The 27,917-nt window shown below is 34.2% G+C and overlaps 1 protein-coding gene across 1 annotated transcript; it reads right to left on the bottom strand.

Moving 5' to 3' along the window:
• Nucleotides 1-292: 292 nt before the first annotated feature.
• On the bottom strand, nucleotides 293-27,068 carry LOC106669696 (xanthine dehydrogenase-like). Its single transcript, XM_014399336.2, has 26 exons — nucleotides 26,884-27,068; nucleotides 14,273-14,322; nucleotides 7,429-7,598; nucleotides 7,215-7,375; nucleotides 6,462-6,621; nucleotides 6,174-6,396; nucleotides 5,890-6,119; nucleotides 5,702-5,804; nucleotides 5,508-5,638; nucleotides 5,320-5,448; nucleotides 4,922-5,255; nucleotides 4,750-4,865; nucleotides 4,596-4,691; nucleotides 4,329-4,539; nucleotides 4,087-4,267; nucleotides 3,848-4,031; nucleotides 3,592-3,787; nucleotides 2,075-2,265; nucleotides 1,853-2,011; nucleotides 1,668-1,796; nucleotides 1,469-1,602; nucleotides 1,064-1,154; nucleotides 840-1,001; nucleotides 680-776; nucleotides 501-614; nucleotides 293-429 (listed from the first exon to the last, which is right to left on the bottom strand). Exons 1-26 carry the CDS (start codon nucleotides 26,985-26,987, stop codon nucleotides 362-364), a joined length of 3,924 nt encoding a protein of 1,307 aa, XP_014254822.1. The 5' UTR covers nucleotides 26,988-27,068; the 3' UTR covers nucleotides 293-361.
• Between the last annotated feature and the right edge of the window lie 849 nt (nucleotides 27,069-27,917).

Raw genomic sequence — 27,917 nt, 5'->3', positions numbered from 1 at the left:
GTATGAAATAACGCAGTATGCTCGTGTAAAATTTAATTATATTTAGAAAAATAATATCTGTGCTTAATTATGTTCACAATTTAACAAATATTCTACTTTCTAGAGTAACAATATATTAACTTTATAATAATTTATACTTCTAACCTATCAGTTTGGAAAACCCACCATTATTCAAATTCAATGTAATTGTTATTAAATCAAACATTGAATTCCCAAAATTGTTAAACATTTTAGAAAAATTTATCACATTTTTTTAAATAACTAGAATTTATGTCCATAAGTGAATCTTGTGTATATATATTATTATAATTATTTTTTTTAAAGGTGCACCAAAAAAATTATAAGATGGGCAAAAAATTGTTTAAAGTTTGAACATGTCTTTTTTGGTCAAACCGCCGAGCCAGATCTTCTCTCCAGTGAATGGTGGTTCTGAAAATAAAATGTTCATTCAATCGATACCAAAACATAGAGACAATAATAAATAAAACTTGTTTAATTACCAATATCAAACCATTTTTCATCTGTTTGCCCAGCGTCTTTTCTCGCCGATTCAACAGCATTGCGTATAGAAAACAGGACAGAACAACTGAGGCAGAAAGGCGGCTCTCCAGTTGCTGTAAATAAAATTTAATATTGTATAAAAAAAATTATTGTTAAATTTTGGACATTAAAAGCTAACCTTTTGATCTTAAAACTCCAAAAGGATTGGGAGCATTTTTGCGAAGGCTGACTCTAAAATCAATCGGGATGTCCTTTGCCCCAGGAGGTTTATAATTCTAGAACGATACATTTTAATGAAGTTATATAATTCTTCTCGTTAAATCCAATCGAAAATTTACCCAGGTACGGTTAGTGAGGATTGCACCCGTCTTCGATTCGTAGACTGCCTCTTCGCATGTAAAGTACCCGAGGCCCATTACAAACGCACCTTCCACCTGTCCGATGTCCACCTCCGGGCTTAAACTCTGACCTGCATCTTCCATCAAGTCCACTCGCCTTGTCTGTAATAAAATAGAAAACAATATTATCTTACTTAATTTATAACAAATTACATAATAATTACATGGTATTGCCCGGTAAGAATGTCGATTTCTACTTCAGTAACGACCGTTCCATAAATTGCATAGGACTTTACATCATCTCGAGCAGTAAACCTGTCACAAATATTTCATTTTTAAATATTACAAATTATATTAAGTTTTGTATCAATAATCTCATTAACCACTTTAACATACAATTCATGTAGATGTAAACATAACATTTTGGATAATATGCTAGTTCATAAGGTCATTTAAAAAAATAATTAATAAATAAAATAATAAATGTATGCTTGGATTGTAATGACAAAGCTACTTTAATTTCTACACTGAATTAAGTATGATGTAAATGATAAATTTCAAAAATTTATTTTTTATTTATAAAATTTTAGATTTTATAAATTTTCAATTACATAAAAAATAATAATTACATGTAAGTGTGGTTGAGATTAATACTGTCCAAGTATGCCTGGTTCACAATCTCTTTCCATGTAGCCTGTGGCCCTAATTTTTCTTTGATCGGTTCTAAACGTTCATTCAAGATTTCACAGCAGACTTTGACAGCCTAAAATTGTATAATTAATTTTTTTGGGGGTGGGGTAAAGTCGGTTTAAATTGTAGAACATTTACATAGCAAACGGCTTCACTGCCAATACTTCCTCCCGTAGATGAATTGTTTGGCGAAATAAGAGTTGTTGTAGGTTTAACGTTGACCAATTCGAGTTCTATACCCAAGATGTGTGCAGCAACTTGTGCAGCCTGTAAAAAATTCAGTAGTAAATGCTTTGTATATATTTTAGTTTTGAGCTGATTACCTTGGTGTTTACTCCCTGACCCATTTCAATGGCTCCGTGGGAAATTGAAACTGTACCGTCCATGCCAAAAATGGACACCATGCCATAGAAGGCACCCCAGTAATCAAAAGGATAGTTCATCGGAACAAGTGATATGCCTCGCTTCTTCCAACGATTGTCCTAAAACAATGAAATGATTATAAACAGTTTAAAAAAAAAAAAAAATCAAATTTAGGTACAAACTTTGTTGAACTGTTCAACTTCTTTCACTCTTTCATCATAATGTGATGCCTTTTTAATATCCTCGATTAACTGAGGGATCGGATTGTCTTCTTTGTCCATATTTGCCAGTCTGACTGAAACTGGATCTTTTTCAACAACATTTGCAATGTGTTCCATTATTGTTTCAATAAGAGAAATCGCCTCTGTTGAACCTTTAAAAGACAATTTTTGTGAACAGTTTTAATATCAATAAAGCAAGGCCTCCCAAACTTTTTATCCAGATCTCTTTCACAGAACAAAATCCAGGGCGAACCCCTTACAAATATTTAAAATTAGATGCTTTGCTATGTGTAATAAACTAAAGTTTTATAACTTTTCCAGTCCAATCCTAATTAGGTGATGGAAAGGGATATTACTATGAAAGCAAACATTAGATTGACATTATTTACAAAATCTGGAAAACAAAAATCAAATTGGACAGAACAGAACCAATAGGTATACAAAATTTGAGCCAAATTCAAAAGTATTCAAACATTAATGAATTAATGCGGTAAGGTTGTTTTAGCCTACACAATTTGGATATGTTGGGATTAATTTTTGATAACTGGAGACTGATGTCGGGTTCAGCTTTGATACACCTTCGGTATTCAGTTTTGGTGGCTGAATGGATAGAAAATCCGGATTCGTATAGCTATGTTTTGGCAAATGGAAAAAGAATGCATTTTTCTTTTTAAACAAGCAGTTGAAATTTTTTGATTTTCAGACGGAGTCAGGGAGTAAAAAATGGGGTACATATTGGACTTGAAAATAAATTTCAAGGTGGATTCTGAAGAAATGTCTATCTAACATTTGTATTCACCTGACGATAGATCGTTTTGGCTTTGTCAAAATTACAAGAAAACGGTTTGACGGCCCATTCATAGACTTGCAGCAACGTATCTCGAGCTGTCGGGAAGTAGAACTCGTAGGACATCTCCCAACTTCAAAGGTGTTCCTATATTTCATCAATCAAAGTGCCGTTCGTAAGCTCCAGTTTCTTTGCTTTTAAAAAATCATTTAACACAGGAAAACACTCCACTTCTTCCATCCAAAACTGGATTTTACTTTTGGAGGGGTGAACTTTGACATTAGAATTGAAAGTTGGGATACTCTTCCCTTGCAATGAAAGACTCATTGCATTCATTTTAATGGCAATATATTATAAATATGGCTTCTCATATTATCACACTGAATTGTGAAAAGTCTTGACTTCAATGGCCGTGACTTGACATAATTAATAATTTGAATAGACTCATCCAAAACTTTCTTAAAAGAAGCTGGCATTTATTTCATAGCGAAAGAATGTCCTTGTAGAACACAGTGACTGCTGTTGTAAAATAAAATACTTTTATTTTCACTACTGATTGCTAATAAATTTTTAATTTTATTTATTCATTCTACTTATTTTTAATTTTCTTGAAATTCGCCGTGGACTTAAGAAGGGTCTGTGGACCACAGTTTGTGAAGCCCTGCAATAAAGCAATAGCTGAAATATATACCTGGAGCTCTACACCAGGTGTTGCTAGCACTGTCTGTTTTAACACCATATCCAGTTATTTTCCAAACGCTTGCATCATAAACATTCTTAATGTGGTGAATTGTTGCTCCGATTGATGAATCATTTGGTCCATGTCCATCATCTTGATAGATGCTTGAATTCAAATACTGAATCTCTCCTTCACTGTTAACTCCGACCTAAATAACAAGTTAAATAAAGGTGAATTTAATATATAATTTACCAAAGCCCTGATTAACCTCATAGTCACTGAATACAGGGAAACGCTTTCCAGCCCATTCAACATTTGTCTCTAAGTTAAGCACCATTCGTACAGGTCTATGAAGAAGATGAGCTGCCAAAGCGCAAACAACACTGACATGGTTGTTTCTTGTAAGTTTTGCACCGTATCCTCCTCCAAGTCTTCTAACACGCATGTCAATTCTGCAATGATCAATGTTTAATAAATAAATAAATAAACTATACAAATAGATGTTACATGTGTTCGGGGATGTTCAATGCAATACTAATGGCTTCTTGAGCTGCGGCAGGCCATTGGGAAGATGGATACACCTCAAGATGATCTTCGGTGGGCACCACAACACAAGTTTGCGTTTCCATGGTGTAGTGATATTGTGTCTTCAAGTCCCAATGTCCCTTAATTTTATACTTGATATCACCTAATTTATGGAAAATATTATTGATACATAACTTTATACATTAACGTACTGATGAATTTACTTTTTTGTGTTGTCGGAGTGAGCTTTGCATATTCTTTGATTCTGTCTTTCATGTTATGGTTTATAATTTGTCTCATGTCCATAATTATCGGTTTCTGATCAGTGTAAGTAATTTTAACTTTCTTCGTCGCATTGATTGCAGTTGTGTGTGTATTGGCTATAATAACACCGACAGCCTGACCAGCATAATCTGCTCTGCCATCGACAAATATCTACGAGTGGCAATATGTTAATATATCTTCAAACAGTTTTTTGTTATTGTACAAACCCTTTCATCTTCTAAAACATTGGGAGCCGGTTGAACAAAAGTGTTCTTCCCAGGGATATCCTTAGCAGAAAAGAACGCAATAACACCAGGCATTTTCTGTGAAGAAATGTAATTTTATAATAATGAATTTGAGGGCATTTTAAAGTAAATATACCAAAGCTTGTGAAGGATCAATCTTTGATACGACAGCGTTTGATCTATCTGTGAGTACCAATTGTCCCCATACCTGTCCATGGACATTTGGTATGTCATTAGTGTATTCAGCCTCTCCTATAAAATTGAATCAACTTATTTTTAAATACAGTCATTAAAGATTGATCACTTGCCAGAGCATTGGATGAGGGCTTCGGTTTTTGGTATCGGTTTGTTCAACGGCCAAAGGTTTCGATCAGTTTCAAAGTCCTGAATTCCAGAAGATAAAGGCCTTTCAAGCAGCGGACCGCCGCTTTTGTTTCTCTCACTTATTTTTGAAGGATCGAGAGTTAGAATAAATTTGTAGAAGAGTGAGAGAGCTAAACCTGTTCTAAACGCTGGACTAGCATCGGGAAGGACGTGATCTGGTTTCAACTCGCTTTCCAAGGTTTGTAAAGCCCCTTTGAGAGTCTGGTCATCGAGGAGTTTCTTACCTTTGAGATATTGTTCTGTTTTTGTTGCATGCAGCTTAAAACAATACACAACTATAGTTAATAAATATTCATGTTATAATCATTTTTGTTGGACTTACAAAATGTGGATTGATCCCTCCGAACAATATTGTTGGTGTTTCCATGACTGTGTAGCCATTCGCTTTGTCAACTTTCATCAAAAATCCAGCGTTTACAAATGCATGAGCATTTTGTGCTCTTGGCATAATCTGATAATGAATTTTTTTTTATAAAGCAATAAATTTAAAGTTTTATTATAGGATCTGACCTTATAGGACAATGTAAAGTAAACATTATGGTCTAAGACAGGCAAGTTAATTTTAACTATGGCCTTTTTATTCATATCCGTCTCCAAATATTCCAAAAGGGACATAGTCCTGTTAACTCCAGACCTATCAACTAGAAAATGTAAATATGAGATAAATACTTATGAACTGAAACTTTTGGGCTAGCGGAGCTAACCAATGAATAACGTTGCTCCGACCATTTCCAAGAAAAGAAACAGATCTGATGGAAATTCTTCATTTTGATGCTTCAATGAGATATTTCCTGCAAAAGTTCCGATCTAAAAAAAATATATATATATACAAAATTATAAAACAAAATGAATATGAGAATATAACATAGTGTTATAAACTTGTATGACTCACATTTCTGACTGGTACGTTTGCAATTAAATCAATGTGATCAGCGAGTGTTTTGCAGTATGAGTATTTTTCAGGTTGCTCTTTTGCAAGCTTGTAAAACAAATCCATCCCTTCTGTAAGACTGATGTTCGCTCCAAGGGTGATTCCATCATTTCTAACCTCATAACCATGAAGTTCAGGAATGCCGTTCAAATCAATATATACTTCAGGGGCTTCTTTGATTCTATACACGCCTACAAAAAAGTTATAAAAAATATATATTGAGTATATATTTATGTATTATGTACCCTGTCCAGTGTTGCCAGCTATAAGTCTGTATGTTTTGTCTTCGATCATGTCAAATATTTCCATAATTTCTTTTACACTCAATGGCCTGTACCATGCGGAACCATTTTCCAGTTCAAAGTGAAGTGATGATGGAGGCATTATCGCTGTCGACTGGGCGCTTGAGCACTTCTGATTGCAGGACCCTCCTGAGCAGTTCTGTCCAGTTTTGGGGCAAACAATATCCTGGAGTTTTAAGTTTGTTTCAATTAGTTTCAGTTGAAATGACAAATCTTAGATTTTTGGAATACCTCAATGTCGGCCAACTTTTGCACCAATTCCCCGGGAGCATCAGATGCAAGGGATTTAAAAGCATCGAGTATTGGCCTGTAGCCTGTACAACGACAGATATTCCCACCGAATGAATTTTCTACATCTTTCATCGTCAGTTTAGGGTTTACTTCAAGCAAACTGAAATAAAAATATTTTATTAATATAATATACATACTTTAAAAAAAATACATATTGACAATTTATTAATTAATTAATTATAGAAAACACAGTTAAAGGAATTGTAGCAATGACATTATTCTTCTAAATAGAAGGATTGATTCGATTGTACTTAATTAAGGAACTAGGAAAGTACAATACATCAAAAAGCTGCATTGCTTGTAGACCATAAAGCCCCCACTTCCTAGTATTTGTGTTCATCATCATCATCATCATCTGTGTGTTTTGTCCCCTAATCATCTTGCAATTACAAAAAATGTGACATCCAGTAAACCTTCCCACTTTGAAATTCATTCAAGTACATCACTTTGCAGACTTGTTGATTTCCAAGTAAAATTTTACTTTTTTAGACACTGTTGAAAGAAAAAGGTAAAAAGAGGGATGAAAGGACAGAGCCTAAAGTTATATGATAGGTTTATGGTATGTTTGCTAGATGATAGTATATACTCAGAATCTTGGTAATAAAATGCTTTTGTAGGTTTTTTCTGCTAGATCATCCTTTCAGTGAATTTATACATTTTATTATATATAACAGTATTTTGTGCATAATCCACCTGTGCATATTCATGACCATTCCTGGGGTGCAGTAGCCGCATTGGGTACCGTTGGCAGCTGCGAGGCGCTTCTGGATCTTGTGGTATCCAGTGTATTTGCTCCCAAGGCCCTCGACGGTGGTCACTGCCCAACCGTGGCATGCAAATATAGGCACGAGGCACTAACATAGGCCAAAATTATTGTTTATCAATTTAATTTTTTCATTACACTTACTGAATTGACAGAATAGAAAACAGGATGGTGGGTTGTAGGGTGGACGGAATGGACGGACACGATGCATGCTCCGCAGCCGCCTTCCAAGCACATGAACTTGGTACCTTTAAGGTGGGCATATTCCCTGATGAACGCATTCAGAGTTGTGTCTGCAGGTACATCATTGGAAACTGCAATTTGTTTAAAAAAGGGTTCATATTAAGCAAATAAATTATAATAAATTGCCTTTATATGCATTGGATTGTAAACATTGTAATAGCTGTTAATTTATTAGCTAGATTTGGATATATAATATTATATAAGCAGGCATTTCCCATGCATGAATATGTTGCAAGACCTTCAGGGGAAGATGCATGAACATGTATAAATAGTATAAACAATCAATGTTTTAAGAATGCAATAATTTGTAGTTTTAATTAGTAATTTATTATAAGACCAAATTAATAACATAATTCATGCAAAAAAATGCAATTTAAACAATAGTATTGCACAGCAGGTATACATAGTAGGTACATCTATATAAATATATATAAAAGTGAATGTTCTTATCCATGTTAAAAAACAAAAAACCTATTAAACTGATTTTGATGAAACATTCACACTTTGTTTTTATTAGTGACAGGCAGGTTTAGAGTCTATAAAATAGGCATATAACCAACAATGTGTGTACAAAAAAGAAAAATAACTCTTTTTATTATCCCCCGGCAATGCCGGGTTATAAAGCTAGAAAGTAATAAGTATATGCCAGTTTACTTGATACTGAAATTGTCAAACTAAATTGTTCTATAATAAATATTAAGCTTGACAGGTGTAATGAAGGTTTAATCAAAATTAACTTCTTGTATTAACATGTCTTATATTTCCATGCCATTCTACAAAACTCAGCTAGTTGGTCCAAACTTGTTCTCCTCGTAGGTATTCAAGCAAATCTTCTTAGCTTTGAAAGCACTTTCCAAATATCAACATTGTAAATGCAGTGAGAATTGAGTATTTGCAATGAAATGTGCAATGTGTAATGTTTTTATCTTTGTTTTTATTGCATAAGAAACATAGCTTAACGATGTGACCAATTTTGTAGTTATGTAGCTTTAATAATTCACATCTTATTTTCATAAACTAGCTTATTTTAAGGTTTTTGTTTGTGCATAGGTAAGCATTTCAATTTAGGATACCAATTTATATAATTGCAATTTAGGATAAATTACAAGCTTTCTTCAGGTAGTTTTTTTTTTTTAAATTGGCTTGAGTCTTTTTGATTATGTCACTGTATGTTTGTTTTGAGTTAAATAATGATTGGATAGAATTACAATGTGCCTTTTCAATCTCGCATTCTCATAATACTGTTATGTAGTGTGAGAATCTGTCTGGAGGCAAATTGTCACATCTAATTATACAACTGAGATGTGGTTTTAGTGTGTAAAGAAAAATAGGTGGAGGTTCTGATTCTAAGTAGAGCATATAGTTGAGTTTTGTGATGGTAGGTTTAAGATTTTTTTGAGGTACTATCTTTTCTCATATGTGGGCACAAGGTGAACCTCCATATAGTATTAAATACAATCATTTTGTGTACAATAGGGATTTTATTGCTTAAGACTATATTTCTCAGTGAGTTTATTAGAAATTTTGATTTTGCTGTTTTGCCTACAAAATGTTTCTTTAGAGAAGACTAAGGGTGATCCCTAGTCGCTGACGCACCATACCCATGTATTTCTAAGGATTAACTACTTCAATTTTTGTTTGCACCGTACCACGATTTCTCATTTTTCCTTAACTTACCGCCATTCGTGAAAATCATAATTTTTTATTTTTCAAGGTTAACTGATAGATTCTGCAGGTAGCAATATTTTTCTGATTGGTTTATCATTTTATTTGTAAGGTATATTTGTCTGAAGCTAATAGTTTTATGCATTTCCTTAAGATGTTGTTTTTTCTTTTCAAGTAATATTCAAGATCATTTAGAAATGTGACAAACAGCTGTGGGCTTAAAAGCAACCTTGTTTAACGCCTGTTTCTGTTGCGATCTGCTTAAGAGACCGTTTTTACACCAAACCCGTGCAGAGGTATCAGCATACAGGCCTCTGAGGAATTTAACTGTTTTAGGAGAGGCGCCAATTGACCCAAGTTTATCAAATAGGACCTGTTTATCTACTCTTTCAAATGCCGTCAAAAATCCATGAAAAAATTAAGACTGCTATGTTTTCGGATTATTTTAACTTTACTATTACCGTTAAATTGGATATACTGTGCACTTCCATTATATTTCGGGGTCCGATTGACCAAATAACTTCTTTCTATTAATTAATCTTTTTATGTAAGGTATTGGTTGGAATGAAAAAGTTAGTGTCACGAGCGGGATTCGAACCCACGACCTTCGGCTCAATACGCCGCTGCTCTACCACGAGCTATCGTGACTTCAAGTATTTAGCCGAAAGTCGTGGGTTCGAATCCCGCTCGTGACATTAACTTTTTTCATTTCAACCAATACTTTACATAAAAAAATACTGTGTACAGTTGAGTACTATTTCCGGAACTTCGCTTGGAACTTTTTCAGTATCCATTTTGCTCTGTCCAATAATCAAATAAAAAAGTATTAATTGTATGGCATTTTCTTGTTTTAAGCCCATTAAAGAAGAGTTTTCAGCTGAAATCTTCCTTTTTTTGGTCGAATTATAAAAGAATCGATTGAAATAGCGTCCGTAACGAAAAGAAAATTAGCCGGGAAATGCTGACAAATTCATGAATAGCTTTTATGGTTTCACAATCACGACTTGTCAATTAACTAAAATGACAATTGAACGAAATCCATTCGTCCATTCCAAAACGCCAGGATAATAGATTCTATCCTGCTAACGTCCATTATGATAAAAGGATCACAACAGATCCCCGGTGGAAAAAAAAAAGAACATAAATTATTTTATTGTTCGAAGTATAATTTAAATACCAACGACAATTCCGGTTGTCAACACGCAATTAATAAAAACGGGATTATTATTTGAAATCTGAGGATGTAATTTTGCTTTTACCAACCGCATAACACGCGAGAGAAATAAAATGGAAGTTAGTCGTCAGCCATGTTACGAATTAGCCAGGTTAAATGGAAATTAAAAAGAAATCATCCTCGCCCTGACTAGGAAGGCTTGAAATTATAAGTAGATCTAACTGTTTAATCGACAAACAGCGAGAATGGGTGGACCAAGATGTCGACAAATGTTCAGGTCGCATGTTTCTCGACAATAAAAACAACCATTAATACAGCAGTCATTTCAAATTATGTTTATTTTTTATTTTCTTGCTCGGTGCTTAGTGAAATTTTGAATAAATACCTAATTATTAGATTAGTTAAATCAAATCATCAAATATATGACATTATTTAGTTAGTATTCCATATTTTATATAATACATCCAGGAGATTTAAGTACCTAAGCCGCAATTTTCATGAAGGAAAAGAAGCAACCACCATAATTAGCTTTATGGAGAACTTGCAGAGATTGACTTCATCCCATCCAATTAACATATAAATCTTCTAAACGTTTTAACATTTTTGGCTCTTTCTAATCTTTCCTAATCCAAGGCTGTTGGGACATTAGACTAAATTATAAAATACCTTCTACCAAAAAGGACAGTTGGAAAAGAACTTTCACAATTGGTCGTAGTTAAAAGAAATAAAACAAGTAACAACAGATAAGCATAAATACAGATAAAATGAAACGACTGTTTTCCAAGGTAATTGAGGGATTACTTTCTGTATGAATCGAACAATACATAAAAATCCATTCAGCCAAATCAGACCAATGCTCGAGTTTTATTAAAGAAATGAAACGTTTCAGGAAAATCGTCGTAATTGATTTAACGGAAATTCTTTAATAATGACGAAGCCATTCGGCAAGGGGTGCAGCGAAAATTGTGGCAGGTGGACTTGCTACTTAGCCCATTATATTCGTCCTTGTGTGAAGGAAATGTAAACAAGACAATTCGACAGCGATCATGGAAGAAAGTTCAATATTTTATTAGGAGCTTGCAATTGAGAAAAAATCGTTTGATTCAATGGTTATTTTGTCAATGACGCAACCAAACTCGTTGCAATTCCACTTGCAATCATACCAATTATGGCTGTCATTGGTAGGTCATAAATTGATCAACGACGCAATTGACGCACTATATTTTGACAAAGTTATTGGCGTGGAACGTTCGAGGGGAAAAATTAAATATAATGAAATAATATTATCTACCAGAACAACTAAATAAGCTCGCGAGAAAACTTTAGTCTAAGACTACCACAGCCGCTTATTGTATTTCGTTAGTGACGCATCGAAAATTGTTGCAACCAGATATGCTATTATATAAATTATATTTGTCATTGTTAGGCCTTCAAATTTATAAAAAGACGGAATTATAAAATTATATTCCGACAAAGAACTTTTAACTAATTAAACTAGTAAGAAAACGTCATTTCATTGTTGATGCAGCAAAATGGACAAGCAATTATTTATAGTCTTCGATAAGCCTTCAAAGTTACAAAAACACTGACAAAGAAATTTTAAATCAATAAGCTTGCAAGAAATTTTAGTCCAGTACTAGACAATTGCTTATATTTCGTTACTGATGAAGTAAAAATGGTTGCTATTGGATTTGCAATTATACCATATATATTCGTCATCGATAAGCTTTCAGATCTATCAAAGAAGAAATTGTGAAATTATATTTCGACAAGAAATTTTAAGTAAATAAACTAGCAAGAAAACTTTTGTCCAATACTAAACAATTGCTTATATTTCGTTACTGATGCAACCAAAATCTTTGCGCCATGGGATTTCCTGATGGACGAGCTGAGGCCATCGTGGAAAACGTCATTCAATGAGATAGTGTCATTCAAAAGGCGAACAATCAAGCCCATAGTTCGGTGGAAATCCAAATGGAAAAATGATTCATCGCTCGGGGTGTTCCAGACGTCTCGAAAACGTCTAACGGCGTCTCGCAGAATTTCGTAGGGAACTACGGTGGCAATAGCAGGCGTAGGCAATGAATGGAACGTCCATCATCAATAAGTGCCACACTACGCCCAACATCTTCAGAACCAAGTGGCATTTTTAAGTTTAAAAATTGAAATTAAGAAAACAAAGGTGAAAACTAAACACTTTATTGCTTCAGGTTACAAATGAGACTGAATAAACATTTTAAATTCCGTAAAAAGTTAACATGGAAATATTCTTTATCCTTGTTTCGGTTAAAGTATTAAGGGTATTTACCTGTAATTGATATTCCAAATTTAAACCTTGGCATAAACAAATATTTATTGGTAAAAAAATGAGACAAATTAAGGGCAGAATTTGTCAGTGTATTTTGACAAAGAAAATTTAGCTAAATAAACGAGCAGAAAACCTTTTGTCCAATAATAAACGATTGCTTATATTTCGTTACTGATGCAACAAAAATCGTTGTGCCTGTAATGGGATATGCCACTTTCACCACTAACCTTTCAGAAAAGAAAGAAAATTTATTAGAATGATAATCCTATTGTCTATATTTTATAACAATAAATTGGGGGTTCACCCAAAGAATATAATGAATTTGATGGGATTTGGAAAAGTTTTACCACGAACTGCTTCCCGACAACCAAACGGCCCATCGCATAAATTTCTGTTCTCATCTCGCCCAGCCTGGAGTTATCAGTGAGATTAGAAAAAAAACATTATCCAATGGAAAAAGTTATATACCACGGCCAATTTTTCGATTAAAAACAGGAAAATTATCAGGAATTTAGAAACATAAATAACCTGGATCAATGAAAACCAGTCAGCAATATTACGTATTACATATTAGCTTTGTTCTAAACATAATTGAATTAAAACTTTTACATTACTATTACATCGAATGGATACACTCAAAAAAAAATGTTGCAAACATCTTAGACATTTTTGGTTTGCATATTGACTAATGTAAGATTAACACGAAAAATGCCAAAAGGGTGGCAAAGTTTAGTTGAAAATCGTTGGATTTTTATATCCTTCAAAAATAAAATTACCAGTAACCAGTAACCGGAAAGTAAAGTGTACATACTCGTAATGTAAAGGATTTAATTCATAAAAATTTTAAGTTAATCGAAATTGTAATTGTTTTTGGTAGATTGCAGGAAAGGGGAGTTTAAACTAAGTGGAGCGTAATTTTGGTAAATTGGACCTATGTTGTCAACACTAGTTTAATTCGCCATAATGAAAACGATTGAAACAAAGCTCCATCAAACAACATTGTCGTCTATTATTTTTAGAAGAAAAACAACTCGATTGGCGATGAACCGTCAAATACAGAAGGCAGGATATGCTGCAACGGATGAGCTCTTATGTCGTGATTCTCACAGCCTTGAAGTCATGCCTTATAGTTCCATTTTTTCTTCTTTTATGTATCTGTAATCTTTTTTCGGTGAAGAAAAAAGACAGGACTCATTTATCGTCAGGGAAAAAATTAACCAACCCGATAATGGTGAGAATTTCTCCTGGGATCTGTAGTACGCATATTGTTTGATAGTTACTTATTTATTTTATTTTTTTACGAGGGCATTTCAACTACGAGGTTGAACCCGGGAACTTAACCTTACAGTGATGAGCGCCGTGTCAATGCCAAAACCGTTATGGCCACCGATAGTTACCTATCATCATGGAGTCCTCGACAGAAATCGTCCAAATACTGAAGCTCTGAACCAACAAAAATCGGTGATGATAGGCAGTCCAACTTGATAGGTAATTACCAAACAACAACTCGATAGTCGTCGGTGCAAATGTCATTATTCATACCGAATCATTTTGAATAAATGGCACATAAAAGAATGCTATCGTCTGAAATGTGATACCTTTGTACGACTTCCCGTTTATGGTCAGCTCCACTTCTCTCCCCAAGCTCCTGAAACAAGACCAAATGTGTCATTAACCAGGTAATTTGACTGGAGACAATAATAGTTTCATAGAGAAAGACCTGATGGATATAAACCCCAAAAGGTTATAGAAAATAATTGATCGGGATTGGAAAACAATTAGATGTGGTTGTAATTAAATTTAAAAAAATTCACAGTGATAGGAGACAACAAAAGATTTCATCGGGGAAAGGTATCACACAAAATCACGAGCTCCCACTACTCAAAAATGTAACAAAACATTCAGATTAAAAACTACTAAACGTATGGAAAAATATAACAATCACCGGGGCATAACCTTGATAAATAATTTAGTGAAAATCTTCACTATGTTCCGTTGTTTTAAACACGTTTTATCTGAAGAAGAGTGGGTTTTCGGTATGGAAAAGGTTGTAATGATACAGTCTTCATTCTCTACGAATATACAACTTAGACTTACCGAGAGTAAAGTTTAGATTAAATCTTTTCAAGATGATAGTTCCTACTCACAGTAAGTTGTTATCAACTATCCGGATTTCGAGCCTACATATCATCTTCAGATTGTAGAGCTCCTTGAACCTGATGATGAGCTGTAGGCTCGAAATCCGGATCATTGAAAACAACTTACTGTGAGTAGGAACTATCTTTTTAAAAAGATGGAACAACACACTCACTCCACCATTTACTCACTCCACCATTTATCTTTTCTATTAAGTTTACATTATGTTTGTTGAACTGCGCTAAGCGTTGAATTCAGTTTCCTACTCTAAACTTTACAGCAAACCATTTGTTTTTAGTGGTCTAATTGACCAATTAGATCGATATCTCAAGTGGTTAGAGCAGCGGCATATTCAGCCGAAGGTCGTGGGTACGAATCCCGTTCGTGACACTAACTTTTTCATCTCAACCAAGACCTTACATAAAAAGAATAATTCACGGCAAACTTGACAATCTGGGAATCAGCCCAACTTTTATTAGGATACTAAAAACGCTATACTCGCAAGCGAAATTGTGACCAAGGGGGTTTTGCAGGGAGAAAAACTTTACGTTCTCCTTTTCTATATGAGTATGATATTATTCCGCAGTAGATTGTCTGAAGAATGTACAATGACAGCATAAAAGACTTGTTAAAAATATTTTTTGTTCATATCATCATGATTGCTGCGTACTCATGGCATGATCAATTAAAATTGAAATTGCTTATGTAGCACTTAAAAATCAATGACCTGGAGGTAAACACATCGAAAACGGCAATTATTCCATTTCAACAAACCCGGAAAGAAGGCAAATATCAAACCTTTTACATAGAATAATGCCCAGCAACCAATTCAATGATTTATTTAAGCGTGTTGTTCTCTCCTTTGGAAAATTTGTTCAGAATACGAAAGGCTTCGTTTGAAAAGAGTACAATGAAAAAATTCTTAAAGTATTTACTACACCCCTCGCGATAGATGGAAAGATACATAGAATGTCGGAGAGAGTGTGTGAAAGGGAGGGAGAGAGAGTGGTTTCTTTACCCCAGAGAGAGTAACCCTCACGCACGGAACTCTATTGATACATGCTACATATCTCATACAATATTAATTATTATTTTTTTAATGGTTTGGAAGTCAATATTTCTTAGAAAATGTATTAGCTCTTTACACATGTCTTTATTGTACTCAAATATCGTAAGGCCGGAAAATGGCCAGGAGGTGTTCTGCAGGTCCCAGATACGAAGTGATCTCTCCTTCACGAAGTTAGAACAATGGAATGTTATTTGTTCCCAAGTTTGTGGTGAAATCTATTCAGATATGCCCTATTTTTCCCATGTCTACTCAATTCCTTGGTGATTGTGAATCCAGTTTGTGAAGAGGACTTGACTCTCGGCTGACTACGTTGGGCAAGAATTTCTTTCACTGGCTCCTATTTGCAGTTTCAGCTGGATTCCCACTCTTCAGTGCTCCTTAATTCTAGCATGGATGTGAAATGTGACTTAGGCAGCTCACAGTATGCCTCCGACAGACTGCTGCTGTCAGAAGCTTGATTGCTTGACAGCCAGCAGATCCGCAGCTCTATTTCCCTTTAGGTCAATGTGTGCTTTAACTCAGCAAAAACGAATCTCCATTCCGCAGTCTGTTTGCAGGTTGTACATTAGCGCTCTCTCTCTCTCTCTCTCTCTCTCTCTCTCTCTCTCTCTCTTTCTCTTTCTCTCTCTCTCTTTCTCTCTCACTCGCTCTCGCTTTTTCTCTCTCTCACTATCTCACTATCTATCTCTCTCTCTCTCTTTCTCTCTCTCTCTTTCTCTCTCTCTCTCTCTCTCTCTCTCTCTCTCTCTCTCTCTCTCTCTCGGCATTATAACTTTGCAAAAGTGTCCAATTTTGTTTTGGAGTCTGAAATAATTGCCTGGTCTAAAAATATCTCTATGTTCAAAGGATAAGGTGATAACCTCAGCGGGGAGACTATTTTTAGATTTCTGCGATGACTTTGACCTCATAATTTTAAATGGGAGATCGGCTGGTGTCCCAGACGTTGACTTTACATTTATTGGTTCAATGTGAAGGTATGTTATAGATCTATGCTGCGTCTCTTCTTCTGCCTATCCACTGATAACCGACTTTAAACTGCGTCCTCAATCCTCTCCGAACAACATTTCTTTAACTCAGGCAATCAAACTGTCTGGGATGTGAGGGTAGCTTGTGCTGCTAGTAAGGTTCGAAGAAATGTTTGGTTTGACTATGCCTATATGCATGCCCGTAAAAAGTCCCCCCTGTTGAATCTCTACGCAAGTTACTAATTCTGAAGTTGTAAGACTAACTCAAGGTAAGTTCAAATATTTCTTACAAAAGCCTTTGCTTAGAATAAATAGAAATTTTCTCATGTTGACTGACACTCGTTTGGCTTCTGTTGGGATTCGAAGGAGTTTTGGCGGTTGGCTAACTACTTTAAAAGAAAAAAAAAATTTGTAGCAGTGCTATTTCTATTTCCTCTTGGGCTCAACATTTTCAATATCTACTGAATCCAATGTACACGAACAAAACAATTCACGTATAACCAGAACCTACGTTCGTTAAGCCCCTCTCTTGACGACCCATTTTCCTTCAATGAACTGCTTTCTGTTATCGGTATGTTAAAGGATAAAAAGGCGGTTGGCCCTGACAGAATCCCTTTTGAATTTTTTAAATACTCACCCACGAATGCCTTGAGCGTTTGCTTTGCCTGTTCAGCTTGTTATAATAAAGTTAAATAAGTCAATAAAGTTAACTTCACCTAGGTTGCTTCACTCTATCAAAGGGATGAACCTCTGGGTTTTTTGGAGGGTTCAAGATCTAGACTTTTGATTGGGTTTGTGAGGCAGGCTTGTAGCTACAGATACGAGCTGGCGGAAGAATTTAATTTTTGTTTTTCTTACTGAAGTAATATATTTTTTCTCTTTTTTAAATGCATATATCATTTTCATTGCTATTTATTTTAACAGACTGGCAGATGGATTTTTCGATCCATGATCCATTTACTGTTGTTTTTCTTCTCTATTTTCTTCTAATTTTGGTTTTTATTGTAAGTATAGCAGTTTTTCATTCATTCAACTTTAGCAAAAAATGGTCTTTGGCTAGGAATCAACTGGTGGTAACAGATTTAACATAACTTTCTCAACTCGCTGGCATCCGTTATGTTGGCATAAAATAAGGCCTATAGAAGTTGAAACACCCTGAATACTTTTTTCCAAAACGGAGTTCGTTTTCCATTAAAGGAATTGCACTTGACCAAACAAAATCATTAACACTAAGGTTGTAACAGATTTAACAACTTTCTCATCTAGCTGGGAAATGACACTAACTTTTTTATTTTAAATGAGAATCCCATATTTTTATTGTACAATTCGATTCTAAAGCTTATTTTATACCACTTTTACTGAATTCTTTTTTGTTAGGATCGACCATTTTTCAGTTATGCCCGACGGAAGATGTGAGGGGAGTATGCTTTTTGTAACAAGATGGCCCTCGTTGATTTCGAAAAGATTAGCTTGACAAAAAATGGTCTTGTACAAACCAAAAGTTAATTTTGACTAGGAATCGCCTGGTGGTAACAGATTTAACATAACTTTCTCATCTAGCTGGCATACGTTATATGTTGGCATAAAATAAGGACTATAGACGCTGATACACCCTGAATACTTTTTTTCCAAAACGGAGTTCGTTTTCGATTAAAGGAATTGTACTTGGTAAAACAAAATCACCAACACTATAGCTGAATTTTTAAGTTTTTTAAACAAACTAAACAAAATTTCATAACAGAAAAATCGTCGTACATTATTAAGTAGATATATTAGTACGCGACAGATTAGTAAAACTAAAAGTTTCAATTAATGGATCTTCTGTTTACTCATATCTACTGTTTGTGATATAATGTATAAATGTTATCAAAGATCCAGAGTCCAAAGAATGTATTTTGACCCGGAAAATACCCACTCTAGAAAGTTGTATCGTGGGCTCGTTTATCCAGCATGTCCTGCTATTGAGCAAGGTCAAGTTTCCTGCCAAATATAAACGCAGAACTTTTCATGCCACGAAGAAATAATTAGAAAGATCAAATAGGCCAATTTATGACGCAGTTCCGGCCACCGAATCAATTCAAGAATAGATGAGCGGTTTTTTGAACGGTTAGGGTTAATAAATCGGTTCGTATTTCGGTAGTGTTTTATGGACGCAATTGAAGTTCAAGGTAAAAAAACTCAATTTCGATTAAGTAGAATGCGAGCATCACGATTCAGTATAATGTGCTCATACCTTTTCTCCTTCTTCTTCTTGTTTTTCTCACCTTGAGAAAAAAACCGCACGACGATTGCAGCAGATTTCATCTCCACTAAATTCGAGCAAACAAATCGTAATTTTCTGAATTTTTTAAAATTTAATTTTGTTTACCTTACAAGACCAACCATTAATTTTACAATTATATATATATATAAAATAAATAAATATTTACATATCCTTATAAACCTAGTGGTGCAATAAGATTTACTCTTCACGGTTCAACAAATTATTAACTACCCTAGTTCATACGGCTTTGTTCTTTTCTCTTCTTAGTGATATTGCTGTGTTTGGTACATAGTTAATACCTTATGTCTAAATTTTAGGACTAGAAGTGATATTTTATTGCATAGTAAGGTTGGAGCCGCGTCCTATCAGCCAGTATACTGTCTATATTTTAGTATCCTGCCCTATTTTCTTCACGTGCATCTAAGGTCATTTCCCAGATATATAGCTGTGTCGATGGTGGTATGGCTCCATCGACTGTGAGAGACCCAATTTTTTGTGTGTAAAATTTATATTTACACATTTATGATGATAGAAATGATGAATGGTAGAATGATTGCGTGTTCAATCCGTTTAAAAAAAATAGTTCCTACTCATAGTAGGTTGTTTGTACGATCCGGATTTCGAGCTTATAGCTCATCGTCAGGTTGAAGGAGTTCTACAACCACGTCTCTCGACATGAATTGTAAAAGTGGTTTTTTACAATTCACAAAGTCTACAAAGTCTACACTTTTACAATTCATGTCGAAAGACGTAGTTGAAGAACTTCAACCTGATGATGAGCTATAAGCTCGAAATCCGGATCATTGAAAACAACTTACTGTGAGCAGGAACTATCTTTTTAAAAGGATTCATTTATGATGATTCACCCAGATTCTCCATTTTTGTCCATTTATTTATCTTGTTACAAGCCTTCTGAAGGATTTTGGATGAAAAATTGATGGTCGATTCTACTGATATCACCGCTGTGTCATCTGTAAACGTTGCAAGTTGTACTTCATATATTTTCGGCAAATCACTGGTGTACAGTAAGTAAAGTAGTGGACACAGTATGTTACCTTTTGGCCCTTCTGCATTTATTGTTTTTAATACTGAATATTAGTCTTCTTGTTTCACTCTAAAATGTCTGTCAGGTAGAAAATGATAACATTTACATACTGCTTGGGTAGCAGCCCTTTTAGCTTACTGATGAGTCCTTAATGCCAGGCGTCAAAAGCTTGTGAGACATCAAGGAAGATAGGAGAACAAGTTTGTTGAATGACTTGTTCGGAATCGAAATTGCTAGTTAGGGATGATTTTTTTCTACTTGAAATCATGAGGTTCGGTATTCATTTGTGCTGTCAGCAGATGTTGAAATTTACGAATTTTGTTTTTAAATTATTTTTACATTATTACTTTATGTTTAAATTTACAAGATTTATATTTAAATCTTCATTATGTTAAATGGTTAAAAAGGATCGGAAGAGGCCGAAGAAGGTATCCACCTCTGCTTCAAACCGGTTTTGAACGTTAGACCTGGATGGACACTTCCTAAGTTTAAAAATCCCGTAAAAACTGTACTTTTGAATTAAACTAATAACAATCGATCATTGTGTAAATGATTTCTATAAACAACAAATACCGAAATTTATTTATTTCCTTCACACAATATTTAATAAATTATTAATACAGGTCTCCATCATAAATGATTTCTGCGCTTTTTTATCTTTTCTGTTAGGGATCCCAGTTCGAGCCTTTTATTTAGAAAGTTTTGAAGTGAACAGTCAATTAAATTAGTTCGGATCCATTATCATTTGAATTACACAACAATAAAGGTGTGACATTTTCTACATTTGTCTATAGCATTTTAACGAAATGGTTTTAAAAACTTTTGTTTGTGTTGTTACAAGAGCCCTTTTGCAATATGCAATAAAAAAAATACATCCTTTTATTTAAAAAGAAAAAGTTGTGAAAACTATTGTTTCATTAAAATTTTAAAAAATTTACAAAAAGGTGGGTGAAGCAAATCAACTCGGTCTACCTAGTTGAACTTTTCAATTATACGATATGTCGCGAGGGTGTGTGGCTATTATGTTTTATTTGAAGCCTGTACTTTTCAGTAAATCAGACAATATTGGCACTCAAATTATTTTGAGGCTTCGTCGATTAAGGAGAAATTGTCGGGTTCTCGGGATGGAAATGTAGACGAGGCTCGAACAGTAGGGTTAAGATCAGTAACGGATCAGTTCGTTCACAAAAGGAATGTTGAAGTCGTTATAGACAGTGAGGTTAGTGACCTAGTAAGGAGCTTTGACGATTTATCTCAGGACTTTTGGTTGGAAGGATTGGATGCGATGGATCTTGGATAATTTGCCAGAACCCCAAAAGTTCCACTCCGTTCATCGAAGTGGTGGCAGTAACGTCTTAATGTTAGTTTAGTTTTGACGGTCAAGACAGATTTCGGCCCTAAAAGTGATCCAAGTCTTCTGTTAAGTTGTTGCCTCTTAAGTCTTATAAGGTCTGTCAGTCTGCTAATTATAGTCCCAAGAATTTGACTTGACAGTAAGTTGGTATCTCTTTGATGTTGATGTACAGTGGAAAGACTGTTTTTCTTTCAACGTGAGTACAGTTTTCTTAAATCAGACTTGCCCACCATTTTTTACACCGGACTTCGATGAAGGTGCTCTTGTATGTTGGTGTTGAAATTTGAGTTGAAGGATAAATTTGGTATATCGTACGAGTAGGTGGTGATGGTATGGGTGTGTAGGTAGGTGAGTAGTACAGATGATATACAGTAAGGGATCAAGAATGCTCCCTTGAGGGACGCCGGCTTACATCGTTCTAATTTTCAAAAACTCGTTGTCGCGCCTCACACTGAAGCAGCAGTCGGTATGTTTGTAACTATATTGTATTGTGTTTTGTTGTGCCTGTGCTGTGTTGTGCGAAAGGGCAAATTTGTGAGCGAGGATGTACGAGACAGATGTGTATTTTTAGTCATGACGAAACTTCAAAATAAACGAGTATAGGCACCAAAAAACTCAGCCGACGAGGTCATCTGGAGATCAGGCCAGTTCGATTATGATTATGCATTTTTTGATTTTTCTTTTGAATATATTGTCGAATCTCTTTGAATATAAAATTACGAAATTTAGTAGAAAGTTTAGACACGTTGTTATTGTACGATGTATAGTGCGGATCGAAATTTATATGCAATATGTATGAAACTTTTTTTATTTAGCTCCTTGTAGTGTAACGCAATTTATTTTTTTTTTACTATTTTAAAAATACACGTCTTTATTCTAGAAAATCTTCCGTATAAATAAGAAAAATTACCAACTAATCTTCACACAATACATTTCGAGACACGTCTTTGGCCAAGGACGTCAGCTAGAATGGGCGCATCCAAGAATGATTATCAGCCGGCTCACCGCTGGTTTTACCTACGCAATTTATTTTCTTCCAGGAACAACCGAAGGATTCCAACATTTAAACCCCGTTTAGATATTTTCTCTACTCGATAATGTGCGATCCGCTTTTATTTAATATGCCAATTTGGCATTAACAAGTAAACATTCATACACTTTTATTTTTTCCCGCTGAACATTCCAGATGGTAACGACAGAAAATTACATTCTGAACACTCATACAGAAATAACAGATCACACGTATAATAAATTTATTATATATTTATTAACATAATACTATAATTAACTTTTGTAAAAAAACACCATAAAAATATCTGCGTAATTATTTTTTTTCTGGCAAGGTACTCACTTTACTCAGTAATCAAACTTGACTATGCTGTCTCTACTAATTTTTTTATAAAGTTCAATTTATCATATTGTTCAGCAGTCTCACGTGATAATTTTTAGGCTCTTTTAAAAATATAGTCATTAAGAAGAAAATTATTTACTAATTTCCTGTAAAATTGATTAATTTTCCAGTTATATGACCTGGTTTTTCTTCTTTCATCATCGCGTCCTCGATCAGAGACGGCATCTACAGTTAATATAATTGTCTCTTAAGATCCACAAACGATTAAACCAAATAATCCGACCAACTTCACAACTTAAATAAATATGTTAATCCGTAGAGTTTGCATAAGATTGTTTTGCCCTGATGACCTTAAAATATGTCGAAAGCTTGGCAGTAACAACTGAATTTGCTTTTTTCTTCAAGACCCTTCCCTGATCCAGAGTATTCGTGAATACACTTTCTATTTGGCTTGGCCATGCTATGATGTTCTACAGGACAAAAGGAAGTTCACCCTTCCCAAAATCTATCTAGCACAAGTTATTCCTGGAAACGAAGTCCTCTATCCGATTTAAGTACAAACCTGTGAATATTTTGCCATTGCATCCAAGCAGAATATCCCTATGTAATTAAATCAAATAAATGAGAACATTTGTAGATTTTGTGCTTAAGGTGGAATATGTAAATGAAGGCACAGTTTTTGTCCATGTCCATTTGAGTGGCTTTGTAATTTAGCTTGAATTCAGTTTGCATAAGGGCAGCCTCTGTCGAAAGGCCTTTTGTCATCCTTTATTTGTCGCAGTGCATTCTTTCCTCACACTTTCAAGCTTCCCCTCTCTTAACTTAGCATGAACTAACAGGTACTCGAAGGAAGATCTTGTGTCCCAGATGCTGCTCTGATCTTTACTAATGTATCAGCTTCATTATTCCCTAGGTGTCCACAATGAGCTTTTATACATTTTATACCTATCCTCAGCCCATATGTACTTTCCAACCAACTTGATTTCTTTTTTGCTGTCGGGAAGTGGCTTCGGTGGGCTTATATCGAATACCAAGAAACTCGACTGTCTGTCCAAACTTTGACTGTTTTCCCGCACATTTTTTTTTTTTGCTATTAACATCCAAACTTGCCGTTTATTTTTCTTCCGATATCGCTTTCGGTGTGTTCGTTATGTTAATGACATCTGCTAAAATATTGCATGATGTGACCTGTCGGGATAATTTTATATACTTCAGGCTTGGCCCTATTTGTTGTTCTGTTTGTTTCAATATTTTAATGCTCGGCTATTTCTTGAAGGTGTATATCACCTTAATGAGACTGAAAGAAATCAAGCCCTTTATTGTCCTTAGTGCCATGTTATGCTGTACTTTTCTTAAATTTTTTACATTGTGTTTTTATAGATGGGCAGAATCGCTTCCTATAAATGATTTCCAAGGCTTCACTTCTCAATCCCCAATATATCTATATCTGCTAAGTAAATTAATTAGCTGGAAGGCCTTTTCGCAAATGTAGGTTACTTGTCTATTCCAGGTAAGTTTTCTATCAATCCAGATTCCGAAGTATGTCATCTCATTCACTTCTTTATGCGAGTACCGGATAGGTTACCGTAAGAGATCCTAATTTTTTTCTTTTAGTGACGTAAAGGGTTTGGAATTTTTCTGGGTTAAATTGTATTTTATTTTGATGTTCTCATTTCACTTTCGTTAATAAAGCTTCGTTTGATATAATTTGAGCATATAAGGGACATTTATGGCCAATTGTAATGAGCAAGTCTTCAGCAAATGGGTAGCATCTGTAGCAAAAATCTACAGTCCTGCAAATTTGAGATTTACTAACGAGTCATAGGGAGCGTCGGTGGCCGCAACGGTTTACTTGTTGACACGGCGCTCATCACTGTAAGGTAAAGGTCCCGGGTTCGAATCCAGCGGCCCTGCATTCGAACCCGACATACTAGTCATACGTAATTTGCCAGTATCGAGTAAGATTGAGTCTGATAAAACAACAAGAAATCCTCGTCATCAACCCTTTTACCAACTTTATACCAAGTTTGTAACTAATTTATAAAGTTAAATATGAAGTTAAAAAGCTAGTTTATATTGTTTATAAATTAATGATATAGTAATTTTAAGCATCAGGCTGTTTATGTTCAGAGATATGTTTATTATTGGATGATCGTGTTGATAAGTTGTTTATTTATCTAAGCCAATTGCTGTACACTTTTCCATCAGAAATAATCTTTCGGAAGATATAATTAAACTTACTTATGTCAAAACATCATTAAAAGATTTTATTTTTGTGTTTAATTTTTGTATTAGTCTAAAAGGAGAACCACTTTATTTTTGATTTTGACGCAAGAATGTTAATGGTGAGCATTAATATTTAAAAAGACGGCAGATGGAACAGTTCATTGACCATGAGGAAAAGTTAGTTGAGAAAAAAATTCTAACACGCTGAAATCATCAGAAGAACGGAAACAATTAAGTGCAATGTCGATAGTTGAATTATTATTTGGACAAGTTTATTTCTTAACGTACAATTGAAAGAGATTATTTACCAAAGTGGAATTTTGCAATTGTGAACACATTTCAAACTAAAAGATCCATCAATGTCTTCCTTACGTCCACAGATTCGTGGTTCAATTACATGAAAATTTTGATAAATTTTTTACATAATATAAATAACTTTTATTTTTAGCTCATTTTCAAGTAAATATTATTTTCTTTTTAACATTTGTTTATTGCAGATTTGTAAGAACCGTGTGTTTGCAATAAATGTGCAATAAATGCTCGAAATGGTCATCTATTTTGATATTTTCATAAAATATACATCAGGGTGCCAATTTGACATACAATACATTATTTACTTACCTTTAATTATAAATATTATATAAATAACCAAGAATCTTGATAATAAAAAAATTCACGTTAAAAAATTAAATCTCAAAGCAAAAGACTCAAAAGCAAAGAAAAGTGTTTATAGTCTATACAAACATTAAATCTATCTCTAAAGTCAATAAACTCGCACGATCTTTTCATCAATTATTCTTAAGGGGTTTAGTCAATTTTATAAATTATTCTAAAGGGCTTAGTCAATTTTAAAAATTATTCTTACGATGCTTAGTCCATTTTTTAAATTATTTTAAAGCGGCTTAGTCAATTTTAAAATTTATTCTTAAGGTACTTAGTCCATTTTATAAAATGTTCTAAAGGGGTTTAGTCAATTTTAAAAATTATTCTTAATGCGCTTAGTCCATTTTATAAATTATTCTAAAGGTTCCAATTTTGAAAATTGTTCTATAAGGGCTTAGTCAATTTTATTCTTCTTTCTTGTTAGTAAATTTTATACCTAGTGTCGTATAACAACCAACAACACCAAAATATTTAAAAAATTATATAAGTAAGTAACCAAAAATAATATATTGACTTTTTAATAGTTTAGATCCCAAAGCTAAAGACATAATTATTTCTAGTCTATAAATTTGCCAATAAACTCTCACGATATTTACATAAATTATTCTTAAGGGGCTAGGTCAATTTTAGACTTAGTGTCATAGAACAACCAACATCGAACATCGCGGATTAAGAAGAAATCGCCAAACTTTCATAACTAATAACTTCATAATATTGTATGACTAACCAAAATATGAAAAATTAGAACACAATGCTAGACATCACGGGGTCTTTTTACAGCATAAGTTTTAGTACTTATGAGTGAGCTTGCTCATTGCAACTAGACTGATGTCTAGTTAAAATACTACAGTTAAAAGTGATCAAAGGAAAAGGAAGAATTATTAATAAATTCATATAGTAGCAACAAAACTAGTTGGTTAAGCTTGAAATATATTGTTGAAGAAGATAAACTTATCTGCTGTCTTATGTGTTTTAACGTATTTACAAACAAATAAGGATGTTTTATAAATTATCGTATAGAAGTATTGCGGAGTTACGATGCGTTCTAATGGTGTATGATCATTAAAAATGCATTTTTTATAATTAAAATTGATAGTTTATTTAAAATGTTATTATTTTTAAGGTAAGATGACTTACGAGTATGATATTTGCTGAGGCGGCATTTTGCTGCTGTACCTTTGTGATGGATGGCCGGATAGTCTGAAGCAGACTGAACCCGGACTCCTCCAGGCACGGTGCATCCCATCTTTTGCCCCCCACTGCCTGTTTTGATTTCAGCATGCAGAAACCGAGTCCGGCCTCGACTTTCGACCCAGAAATGCTCCTGAAGATTGAAAATTTACGCAATGTTAAAATTCAAAATTTAAAATTGATTCGAGCCAATTGGCTCACGAGTGGGAATTGACACGTTAAACTCCTTTTGATGTTTTTTCTCTACTCGCTCTGCCGCCTTTGAAGTATTTGAGCTTTGTCGCAAGAATGACAGTGTGTTGACATGTCGGACTGAATAATGCAAAATATAAGCGAACGTTACCCCCCGATATCGATTTAATTTTCCATTCCACCTCTGTTTTGCCTAATTATCGGCAAATCTTAATTTTTATGTAATTTGTTGCGTGCTGGTCCTAAAAACACTGTTTAAATGAATGATCAATTTTAATACATAAACTACCTTTACTTTTTATTCTAAGCATAAACTCCTCCATTATAAATCTATCTCAATCTATTTTAAAAATCTGCTGAAATGCAGACATCCGACTAATTCCACCTGGGAGGAAAATCCAGCATATGAAGACTAATGTGGCACACTTTTTTATTGATAACATCATATTTCATTGCAATTGTTTTAATAATAATAACTGTTACTAACAAAAAATAAAGTTTACACACATAAAAGGCATCGGCCAGAGTTTGGCCATTGTAAACAAGACAGAAAAGAGAAAGAGAAGGAAAATAATTTTAAAAACTATAAAACACTCTTTAATCAATTTAAATTTGCATTTACAGGCCTATGAGGAAAATTTTATTATTGGTATACAAGTTACCAACTTGAGGTTATTAACAATGGTTGGTGCAGTTTCTCGAAAAGTATGTCACTTTTCTCTGTTTTTCCTGATGCGTCTACACTTCAAATGCAACAAAAATGTTCATATCAACCATGGTCCCATTTT

This window comes from Cimex lectularius, unplaced genomic scaffold (assembly GCF_000648675.2).
Source record: "Cimex lectularius strain Harlan isolate CLEC.00 unplaced genomic scaffold, Clec_2.1 scaffold8, whole genome shotgun sequence".
NCBI classification, from domain to species: Eukaryota; Metazoa; Arthropoda; class Insecta; order Hemiptera; family Cimicidae; genus Cimex; species Cimex lectularius.
Note: the sequence above shows the minus strand (reverse complement) of the source record. Positions and strands in the feature narration are given on the sequence as shown.